This window comes from Crinia signifera, chromosome 4 (assembly GCF_055691185.1).
Source record: "Crinia signifera chromosome 4, ASM5569118v1, whole genome shotgun sequence".
In the NCBI taxonomy this organism is placed as follows: Eukaryota; Metazoa; Chordata; class Amphibia; order Anura; family Myobatrachidae; genus Crinia; species Crinia signifera.
The window spans coordinates 223,585,135-223,597,199 of NC_139220.1; the positions used below are offsets into that span (position 1 = coordinate 223,585,135).

Genomic DNA, 12,065 nt, shown 5'->3' on the forward strand with positions numbered 1-12,065 from the left:
CATTTAGATTATAGATTATCGCATACCACATACAAATTCAAATCATACTTTAGTCAATGAATACTACATCCCACATCCTATTAGGTGCGATCCTTTTCCTGCCAATTAAATTTTTTTTTTACCAATAGTCATTATAGTGCTCATCAATTATAGGCTGTTTTTTTATCAGCCTAAAAAGACCTGCAATCTTGCAATTACACATAGAATCTGGAATAAATTCCTGATCTCGTGTGTTATAGCGGCTCTGAGGGCTGCTTATTGCAGATTATTCTTCAGGTGGCAATACCTGACAAGTGATGCATATCGGGGCTAATTGGATAACCCCAGAAGAATCCATTAGCTGTGGTAAATTACTGCAGCTAATTGGATACTGGTCTATGTGCAATCTGACCTTTCTCTTATGGCTCACTGATCTGAGCAAGAAGATGATGGAAACATACTGTACTTTTTCCCACTCCTCCTACTCAGTGACCGTATCTTCTATATGCAGACAAGGCAAGTTTAATGGAACTCATCATAACCAGGGCCATATTATACATAGGCTGACTAGGCTGAAACATAGGGGCCCAGCAAGGACTAGGGGCCCATACATTTTTTTGCTGTCACAATGTGACCTGCACCCTAGGGTTTGAATGGTTAACATCACTACAAGTGCATACCCCCCAACTGCAGCCCCCACTGAAGAGGGAGTGGCATATGATCACGTTACTCCTGCAAGGCCACTTTTTACAACTGTCTGAGCACTCGGGCCTTATTCTAGTTCACTCTTTCTGACAAAATCCTTCTTAGATGGACAAAATCATGTGCACTGCAGGGGGGGCAGATGTAAAATGTGCAGAGAGCATTAGATTTGGGTGAGTTGTTTTGTTTCTGTACAGGGTAAATACTGGCTGCTTTATTTTTACACTGCAATATAGATTTCACTTTAATGTAACTCTCTGCACAAGTAACATCTGCCCCACCTGCAGTGCACATGGTTTTGTCCATCTAAGAAGGATTTTGTCAGAAAGAGTGAACTAGAATAAGGCCCTCATTGAGAGGCTGGCCATGTACCCAAGACCTTCAGTCTACCTGAATAGAGGATATGCCATTGTTGCCGACTTTCTGGCTGCTCTCTCCGGGAGAGTCCAGCTAGCTCAGTACGGCAGGGGGGCGGGGCCAAAGCCGGGAGTAAAAAGGGGTGGAGCCATGGCTGTGTGATGAGTTTAGGGGAGTGGCTAAAGTGATCATGTCATTTTAGCCACACGCCCCCCCCCCCGCCGTGCAATGCCGGTATCTTATGCATTGCACTGTGGGGAGCGGGGTTTAAGTGACGCGATCGCGTCATTTCACCCACGGAACCCCCACGGACCCCCCCTCCGCTGGAGATGCAGGACAATGCAGGAGGGTTGCCGTCCTTTCCGGGGGGCCAGGAGGGGGACTCGATTTCCGGGACCCTCCCGGCCATTCCGGGAGGGTAGGCAACCCTGGGATATGCTGTTGGCCCTCCAGCTGTTGTGAAACTATGGCCATAGTTTGGACATGCCCGCTGTTGGGGGACTCCCAACTGCCCCCGCCACCGCAAGACACTAGGTTGGATGCTGGACAATCACAAAAAAATCGGGACAGTTGGAAGGTATACAAGACAGTGTTGGCACTATATCAACTACATATTGGGGGTCATTCTGGTTGACTCGCAAAGCTGCGAATTTCCCCGCATGCATTAAATTTTATGTTTTGCATAAACATCCATTCGCAGCTTGCGTGTGGGCAAAAATCAGTTGATGGTCGCCGACCATTGAATGATTTCTAAGGTGTTCGCAAATCTAAGTCACTCTCTGTGATTTGCGGCGCCCTTGTATGGGAATACGTGATGTCAGCTGCCCGTCCCCCGCGATCAGCCCAGCATCTTCATGGGAACACCAATGAAAAGCTGGCCATTCCCATGGGCACAACCCATGCCCACCGCCCCACGTCCGCACTGCTCCGTGCAAACGGGCCGGCAACTGTGCAAGTCGTTGCGTCCATTCACACAGATGGCCCGCACCTGCGCTTAAGCGATTATGCACATGCCATCACCATCGCTCCCCGTTGCAAATTTGCAATGGGGAGCATGAACTGGAATGACCTATATTGTGTGGGTGAATACTCAAAAGTGTGTACAATGGCATAAGGATGGCATAAAAAGTCTAGGGGACTGGTCATCAGTTAATATTCCCCTGAACATAACCTGTTAGAATAGAAATGGAAGAATTCCAGTCATTAGGGGACCTTATATACAAATGGTGACTATAGTAGAGTCATGTTTTGCAGACATGACAAGGGAGTGCACACGTTGCAATCATTGCTTACTGTAACATGAGAATCCATTGTGAAAGTGAAAGTTGGGGAAAATGTGTTACCACAACACAGGAGTTAATGATATGCTGAAAGTGACTGCAGCAGCAGCAGTAGCAGTGAGAGGTGACCCCGGCGTTGCAGGCGACTGTCACAGGAATTTGTGTGTGGCAGGGGAGATTTTGGAGCTCCAAAGGATTATTTATGGCTGCGGGTGATGTGGCATGGAAGGATTAGTGCTAGTTTGCCCCATCTGGCACTCAGTGCTCTAGTTATCATGTATCAGCTGCTGCACCACAGCTTGTCCCTTACAGACATGTATTACAGGGACAAGTCACATCCAGATGCATGAGGGTCATATCAGGGCATGGCCGGACTTTGCTCCTAAATGCTGGCTGTGGGGGGAGATACCATATGAGCTCCAGGCGCTACCCCCAGACCCATGACCTCCTGCCCTGCAGAGCCCCGTGCTCTGTGTGACACACACAGCTTCACCACCAACACCACATGCCTTAGCCCTGACCCCTCCCCCCTCTAACAGCAAGAGGATGCACTATGTAGTCCCGGCCACTCCAAGGTTTCCCCCCTGTCCCTCTGACCAGCGTCCCCCACCTATGTGCACTTTCCCTCCGCCTCCTTCTGTGTGCCTGCGCAAGAGCTCTAGAAACAGAGAAAAAAAGTCCCGCAGGGCTGCGAGGCGCCTGGTGAGAGCGAGAGACAGTGAGAGCCGCTGCCAGCAAGAGGACCCCAGCTGTAGCATGTGTACACAGTCCCGGTAAATGGAACCGTGCGTGAGGAGGATGGTTCGGGGGCTACTGCTCCTTGCAGCCCTGGGGACCCTTCCAGGTGAGAGTGGGCAGCATTTGCTTCTAGTAAACTTTGCAACTGCAGCAGTGAGAGTGACCCGTGTCGCCTGCCTGTGCCTAGCCTCTGCTGGCTTCAGGGAGCTACTATCCCCTCTTCCTCCTGGTCGTCCCTTACACATGGGTACAAGAGACATGGACCTGTGCAGCACAACATCAATAGTAGTGCTGATGATAATGCAGGTCATAAGTCATTGCAGATGGGTCTTTCTACCAGTGCCATTACTGTGCCCTGAATACTGGTCCCTTGCCATCACTGTGCCCTGAATACTGGTCCCTTGCCATCACTGTGCCCTGCATACTGGTCCCTTGCCATCACTGTGCCCTGCATACTGGTCCCTTGCCATGTGTAATCGATGTGCCCTTTATATTGGTCCCTTGCCATGTGCCATCACTGTGCCCTGCTTACTGGTATCTTGCCATTCTGCTTTCTCACCTTGCTTTCATTACCATTGCTAATTTTGCACATGCACTCAGCACTATACCATGCTGCCTGCTTCTAGAAAGACAAAAAAGTTTGAATACTATTTTAGTGTTGTTCATAGTTCATCTGCTCAATTTTAAATGGATTTCATGCAAAATGTTGATCAAATATATATATATATATATATATATATATATATATATATATATATATATACGCAACTTCAGACAAATTTGTGCATTTTTTATATTGTGTTTTAATAATTGTTTGTTTTGTGCTTGGTTGCTATTGGTAATCTTTTTTCCCCCCACAGATAAAAAAAAATAGATATCTATATATTAAATGCATATTTTTAGTAATGGGCTTGTTATTTCAGCAAGTATGTTAGGATTAATAGCAAGAGATTATTATATGTTACAGTAACAATGTTTTATTTAAATAACGTAGTTGAGATTCCTTGTGGCAAGTGTTGCTTATTTGCAGAATTCTTATGTGCAGCATATACTAACTATAATGAGAAAAATTGTTGACGTTTAGAGTAATGTTTTATTATTATTTGCATGCAGTTATTGTTTTAAAGATTTCCTTTATTTGCAGAAAAGTACATGTCTGTGATTGAATGCAGGGTAGAGTGGGTGTAGTGTAGCAGCTTAGTAACTTTGGCAAAAAATATCTGTTATAAAACTCTACAATACTTTACACACAACACTGTTTATTTCCAAGTACAGTATGTCTACAAGACTTGTAGCGAGATAAAATTGAAAGAGATCAAGTACTAACCAATCAGCTCATAATTATAATTTTTCAAATACAGCCTGTAAATTGTAAGGTAAAAGCTGATTCGCTGGTATTTTATATCTCACAATTGTTTTTCTCTTGCTTTCATAATTACCCCCTTAAAACTAACCTCCTAATAGTCACCAATGGCTTTTATTGTGGTTTTGTCATATTAACTATAATATCCTGGGTCTTCTTGACTGTATCCTACTTATAATAGATAATGCATTATAATAAAATAATGCAATTTAAACCTTCCACCAAATTCTGCTGATAAGTGTGCTATCACCAAAATCTGCTATTTGATATACAGTAGACATGTCCTTGCGATGTTTTTTTTTTAGTGTATGGATGGTTTATATACAACAAAGTGCTTATTTCTGGATAATAACCGCATTACACATCTTTTGTGTCATTTTATTGCCCCCATATTAGGTTTGTGTTATACCAATTAACACTTCTGTCACTACACAAAACGCTGACCCACTGAAAGGTTTAGGAATGTACACATCAGTGAGAGAGGATTGAATGTGCCATTATTGGCAAGGGAGATCAGATAAAGCTTGTTTGTGATGGATTTCACAGTTCCTGGATAGCAGAGAAACAGCTCAAAGTGTGTTTGTCCAAAGTGCAGAATCTGTAAAGTATCTGAAATTACATATTTGTCTCTCAGAGTTCAGTTATTGACCATGATCTGTAAAATCAATTGTTAATGGGGAGTCAAAACCTATTTGTATATGTCACCTTAAACCTTAATACCCTAAAAACAACAAAGATTAAAGGTACTGATAAAGACTAGGGCCACAGAGGTTTTATCCTAAAGGCTGGGTTTCTCTGAATTATCTGACTTCTTTTTATCTTTAGCTGTGATGGATGGAAGAACCAGCATTTGTTTTGTTAGGGGAAAAAAAGAGGCATGTTATTTCCTTGTGAGATCTGTTCAGTTAAGAAAATGTGTATCGGGTAATTAAGTAATCCCCACTGCAAGAGACAGTCAGCAGCCAATTAGTTCCGCATTTCTGTAACAGTTGGCAATACACAAACAGTGGAAGTAAAGTTTCCTTAATCCCTCTCCCACTGAGATCTAGCAGCCAGTCACAGATATTAGGAAATTGCTGTGTCCTTAATCTAAAAGTATCTGTTGAAATGTTAAAAACTAAGTGAGTTGAGCTACCTAATAAGAGTGCAGACAGTGGTAAAAAGTGTGTAGCATTAACAGGCACTAAACACTTTCCGTTTACCAGTGTGGGAGAAGGGGGGAGGTTCATATTTCTGCACCTTCTGAATCGCCTAAATAAAATGTATTTTGAACTATGCGGATATGCAGTTATCAATAGAGATGATCTCGGATCCAATCGTGATGGGTGTGTATGTACTGTATTTCCCAAGGGCTTGAAAACCTGCCTGTTTATAAAGAGGAAGGGATGTTAATGATTTCTTGTAAAAATACAACTTTTATGACTTTTCTTGTTTAGGATCTCTGTGACAAGCTTGTAAAATTAGCAAACAGCTTTACCTCTTGTTTCCCTGTTAATGACAGTGAAACCTCACATTGTGAATTCTCAACTTTTTTTTAAATGTGCTCCTTTACAAGTGCTGGGTAAACAAATATGACTGCAATAAAACAAGGTAAAACACTTGCCTTCAAATTTTGTCACAGTTATGTTATGGATGATCAGTGAAAGCACTTATCGAAGAACTTTTATATTTTCATTATTTTCTCTTAACAAATTACAGAAAAATACACAAAATTAGAATATGTTGACAATTTCAACAGGTGAATTGACAACATACATTCTATGTTTACTTCCTATTTATTCTCCCTGTAAATCATGTTTTTACCTTTATAAGAATTCAAAAGAATATCAATCTTGTTACTGTCATGGTAATCAATTTATTTTCATTACATGCATAAATTATACACTAATTATTTAAATGACTATATAGCTCAAATTTGATTTCTACTTTATTTCTGTATAGATTTTCTGAGACCTATAGACCCTTGGCTCTCCACATAGTGAGAGTAAAGGGGCCTACAGACAGGGAGATGTTGCTGGGTGATCTGAGCAATGCAGATCGCTCAGGATTATTCACCACACTACGATGTATCAGCGCTGTGTGATGAGCGATCTGTCAGTGTTCTCCGGTGAGAACACTGGCCCTGACCAGCGATTACTAGATTTATCCAGCATGCTGGATCTTAATCGCTGGGTGATAGCGACACGTAGGGCTACGCATTGCTATCACTATAGCCCCTACACACAGAGCAATGTAGGGGCATTTTCTATTCCCCTACATGCCCTGAAGTCGCCCCGTGTGGATGCCTCATTATTTCTCTGCATGTTTGCATGAATTACTATGAATCAAAGTAAACCATAATCCACATATACAAGGAAACAATCAGTGCTACCAAGGGAGCAGAAGATATGGTGCACATTTGCTTGACATTAAAAAGAACTAACAAACCATCTCTTCTAATTGAGATACTGCTGATCAATATTTCAATATAATTTCTTAAAGACAAAAATATTTTTATCCTCACAGGGTCTTGGTGTCTAAGCGACCTGTTATTTGTGAAAGAACCTGTGGATGTAGTAGTTTCCCGGAAGGATGCAGTGGTTTTAGATTGTCAGGCTCGCGGAGAACGTCCAATTACAGTCGTATGGATGAAAAATGGAGTAAAGATTGTTGAGAATGAACGGATCTTGACTTTGTACAATGGGTCCTTGTATATCCAAGAAGTGGAGGGAAAGAAAGGAGAGACGTCTGATGAAGGATTTTACCAATGCTTGGCTCTGAACAAATATGGGGCCATTTTAAGTCAAAGGGCTCATCTTTCGTTAGCAAGTAAGTGTGGTTATTTGGTTTCAATTGAATCGCCCTTCTTGTTTTAGTACAGAATTTATACAGCAATTGTGGGTTTATGTCTTTTACACAAAACAAATTAATGAGTAAATACAAATATATGAGGAATGATGGCACCATTTCTTATCTCACCCAGTAGGCTTTCCTATAGGAATGTTTGAATGTTACGGTGTAGCATGAAGATAGCCCTTAAATAACTGTTCTGTGTGTTTCTATGGTAACCATTTAGCTATTGATCAGGATGACGGCCATCTTTAAAACTGCTCATGACTGTTAACTCGAAGTGTCAAATGAGATAAAATGTAGAAAAAGAAAGGTCACAGCACATGCAGTATTAATGTATTAAATGTAGGTCAGGTATGTAAAGTTGCTTTTCAGTTTGGCTCTATTTGATAAGGTTTGTGAGCAGATATTGCATTAAGCCGATAGAATTAAGTGTGACGTCCATTAGGAGGCAATGTTTTGGTACCGTAACGTCCAGCAGAGACACAACTTGTGCTATTCCTGCTGGGAATTTACTGTAATAAAACTTTTCCTTTCGTTCATTTACGTCCCAACAATTTACTACAAAATGTATAATCCCAGTAAGTAAATGAACATTCCTGTTTTATTAAAGACAATTTCACAAGATGTGTGACTGTGGACACCTTTTGTGTAGTTAGAGCAAATGACTCATTACGTTACATATGCAGTCCATAAATCAAACTTAATGATTTTCCATGGTTAAATGTTGGGACGAATGCACATCTTATGTTGAGGTCCTAATTTTAAGTGAACTCTTCAATTCGATTACACATCAAAGCGTAAAAGACAGTTATATTAAAATGGCAAAAGGGCACATTGCTCCTTGCATTTATGTTGTAAATATTTCTTTTTTTGCCTAACCTTAATGTCTAAAGCAGGCATGTCCAACGTTGGCCCTCCAGATGTTTTGAAACTACACATCCCAGCATGCTTTGCAATAGTTTTAGCATTCTCTAATAGCAAAACTGTGGCAGAGCATGCTGGGATGTGTAGTTTCACAACATCTGGAGGGCCAACGTTGGACATGCCTGGTCTAAAGCATTTGTTATATGGCACCTGTAATCATCAGTTTATTTGAAGTGTAATGGTTTTTTCCCTGTGACATCTATGTATAGCCCATTCTTAAGGAGTAAACATTTATCTATGATTTTAAACACCAGGCTGTGATTCAATTGATTTTCCCATTAGCCCCTGTAACCATGGCAAGCCTGTTTCCAACTATTTCATATTTGTTCCTGATAACATCTCCACATTCACTATTCGTGTTAACTATAAACAGGAAGAGTGATTTTAAACCTGAAGGCATGACATTCTAATCTCTGTTCTGTTTGTTTCTCTATATTATATATGGATAAGTTGGTGCTTCCGTAGTACTTTTTATCTTGCATCCTCTTCTAAATACCCTATATTTACTTCATGATGAGGGAACATTTGTATTTGGTGATGACAAAAGTAGTACATGAAAAACATTGCACGATTATTTATGTGCTCTGTTAGCTATTTTAGGTTTATTAACCTCCGGGTCTTAACACAAAAGGGGGTCAACATTCCATTTAGCTTGTGTCCTCTTCAAAAAGAGTCTCTACTTCTACTGCCTCAGTCATTATAATTAGAGTTACTCCCTGATTAGTATCCATCTACATGTCCCCACCGACATAAAAAAAAACCCATTGCGAATACCCGAAAATTACTGTTGGTGTTGGCTGTCCTTTGAAACGTTCACATTTAACCTCCCAAATATAATCTATCGGGAAGGAGTTGCAGTTATCTAATCATTCCACACATGAGACTGCTTTCAAAGTTCAGTGGATGTTGTTGGAGTTCCAGACTTTAGGTCCTTAAGTGCGTATACACTGGGCGTTTTTGCCCATGAACAATGTGTTGAAAATTGCTGCCCGAATAATCGCCCAGTGCATACGAACTGAGCGATTTTTCACTCGGGCCAGTGATTTTCACAGGGGTTGAACCACTTTCCATACTAGGAGACTATGAAAAGTGGTTCACTCGTCCTGTAATAATAATAATAATAATAATAATTGTATTTATATAGCGCTCTTTCTCAAGACACTTAACAGTTAGAAATAATGTACTACAGTACAGAATGAATGTAATACATTACAGCCGCTGCCCTGTAATACAGGATGGTTGCCAGCAATCATTGCCCGCCCATACACACTAGGAGATTTTGAGCTTTAAAGTAGCTGAAAACAGGAAAAGTTAGCTACTTTGAGCTAAAAATCACCTAGTGTGTATGGGCCTTTACTACTCTGATTATTTAAGTGGAGGTACTTTTTTCAAAAAGTTCACTATGGATTGCATAAGTGATATATCCCTGGCATATGTAGAAATATGAGTGGAATAAACAATTGAATTGTATATTGGTTTTTAGAATTTAAAAAAAAAAAAAAATATCAAGATATAATATAAGGGTTATGATAACGGAATCATCCATTCAAGGGAACAGACAATGGTGTAATTTTCTACACACCATTTAATGTCTAGACTATCTCACAATGGGCCAGATGCACTAAGCTTCAAAAGTGATCAAATGGAGAGTGATAAACAACCAGCCAATCAGCTCCAACCTGCCATGTCACAAACTGTGTTTGAAAAATGTCAGACAGGAGCTGATTGGTTGGTTGTTTATCACTTTTGAAGCTTAGTGCATCTAGGCCAATATATGTATAATACAGGGCACAACATGGAGCAATGTATAAGCTGATAAATAAATTAGCATTGAAGATGATTATAGTCTGCTGTATGGAACTAACACTGCTTTGAATATCAAATGCATTGTTAATCACTACCTCTAATAGAGATATCAGTGGGTAGCTCTGAGAATATCCTAAAGTCTTTTTCACATGGGATAGAATGGTAAATAGGAGAAAAGGGGCCGTGTGTACTTAGACTTAAGTCATTTTTCATTTTGTTTGCCCCATGTAAACTTTTCGTAAGATATACTGCAAGAAAGCTGAATGTCGTAAATGAACATCTTTTAGATAAATACACACAGCTACGGAAATTAGTTTTGGGGTCAAACTTGCCCTGGTGCTGATATATTTATATATGTATATCTTAAATGGGCAAATGCCAATTATTGCTTTATCAGCATGTGTCCTTTTTGTGAACAGTATCTACTTACCAGCTTCATTTTTTTGTCTGGTGCATCATTTGTAGGGACAAAAGCCATGATACGCTAATGTATGCAGATACTGGTTTTTCTGTAACCAGGGAAGTTAAACCAAAAGCCCTAATTTCTAAAGGTTTTTTTTTTCCCCCCACAAACATTGTGCTGCAGAATTATTAGCATAGACGGTGTTTGGATATTTAGAAATGAATGCAAAGATTTAGCCTCCGCTTGATTCGGTTGTTTTTAATGTCAGCTCCTGGAAACTCAGATGACTTACTAGTACAGCTCAGGGCTGCCATACATATTAAACAGGTGGAGAATAGGCATTAAATGGGCATTCTTCCTTCTCAAAGAGTAAGTACTATCTTAGTCAGTGGCAGCAGCAGCAGGGGGTAAGGATGTTCTTTTTCTGTGTCTGGCCAAAGCTTTAACAACTAAGATTACTATTAGATTAAGAAGACTCACAATGTAGAGTTTTGCATTTGTAGATGTGTATAGCTTTAGCCCGTGCAATGGTTTTAAGGCATGAACACACAAGGAGATGATGGGTGCCAGGTTTCTAAAGTTTAAGAAGTGGAAACTGGAGGTTGCACTCCATGCAGGAATGTCATTATCTGAGTGCAAATGAAGGCTCCATAGGGTTAAAAGGTTAGAAACTGGCCAGAGTGAGCCTTTACTTTCCTGATAAAGGGCAGATGACCCTGATTCTTTGGCCAAATCTTTCATGTTTCTCCACTGCAAAGAGTGATTGCCAGGGATTGTTCTGTAGGAATGCACAGATTGGAAAAGAGCAGACCCCTTTTTTGGTGTCCCTTAGAACCTTATCTCCTGTTCCCAGCAGGTCCACAGAGCCTGAGATTCCTTGCAGGCTGTTCCTAGGCTTCTCTGCTCAGTCATGCAACTGAATTTCTATTTCCAATAGTCTAAAGTTTAGGCCAGCAATCCTCCTGTGAAGTCATAGGTCCATATTTAATTGTCATATCGCGCCTGAAGTGGTGGGGGATCATGGGGCGATATGCGATTGGTTCACAGTGATTGCACTCATTATGGTTGGATTTAGCAGTGCATGTGACCAAACTAATGGGCACGGCGCAAGAAGTTCCATTTCAGCACTGAAATGGGCAACTTTTTAGTGGATTTCTGTTTGCCGACCCTGGCGGGGATATACATTTAAATATGGCACATGACATGATTTCAGTTGTCTAACTCCCAGCTGTCTTATAGACCTGAAATATTTTCACCTTCCATTGCCTATTTTCTATGTCCGCAGTATCTGAAATGACATGTTGTTAGGGGAACATGATGGAAAATGAGGTGCCCTCCTTGTTTGGTGACGTTTTTGCTTACTTCTGTCCCGTATGGCAGAAATCTCCATTGTTATCACAGCTTCTTTTACCAATGTAATTTTCTCAGGATAAACAACTGATTAGAAGCTCTTAAACAATCCTGACTTTTTCTTGAGACACGTGACCTGGGACATAACTGAGTGTGTATATGCACTTTATGGGCCTCATTATGAGGTGGATACTTTTGTGCCTGTTGCCGTAGTTACAGCTGGGATAATATGCAAATTGTAGTTTCATCCTGCACCTAAGGTACAAGAGTGTGTCTGAATGTGCAAGCACTGACACAAGAACTTTCAGCATCTCTGCACAATGTAACTCGC

The 12,065-nt window shown here is 40.8% G+C and overlaps 1 protein-coding gene across 1 annotated transcript in view; it reads left to right on the top strand.

Annotated features, from left to right (window-relative positions):
* The first annotated feature begins 2,857 nt into the window (after nt 1-2,857).
* Nucleotides 2,858-12,065, top strand: part of PRTG (protogenin) — a 128,891-nt gene continuing 119,683 nt past the window's right edge. The window contains exons 1-2 of the mRNA XM_083183864.1: nt 2,858-3,162; nt 6,925-7,227. Coding sequence (XP_083039990.1) covers nt 3,096-3,162; nt 6,925-7,227 — 370 coding nt within the window. The 5' untranslated portion in view covers nt 2,858-3,095. The remainder of the gene's footprint in view (nt 3,163-6,924; nt 7,228-12,065) is intronic.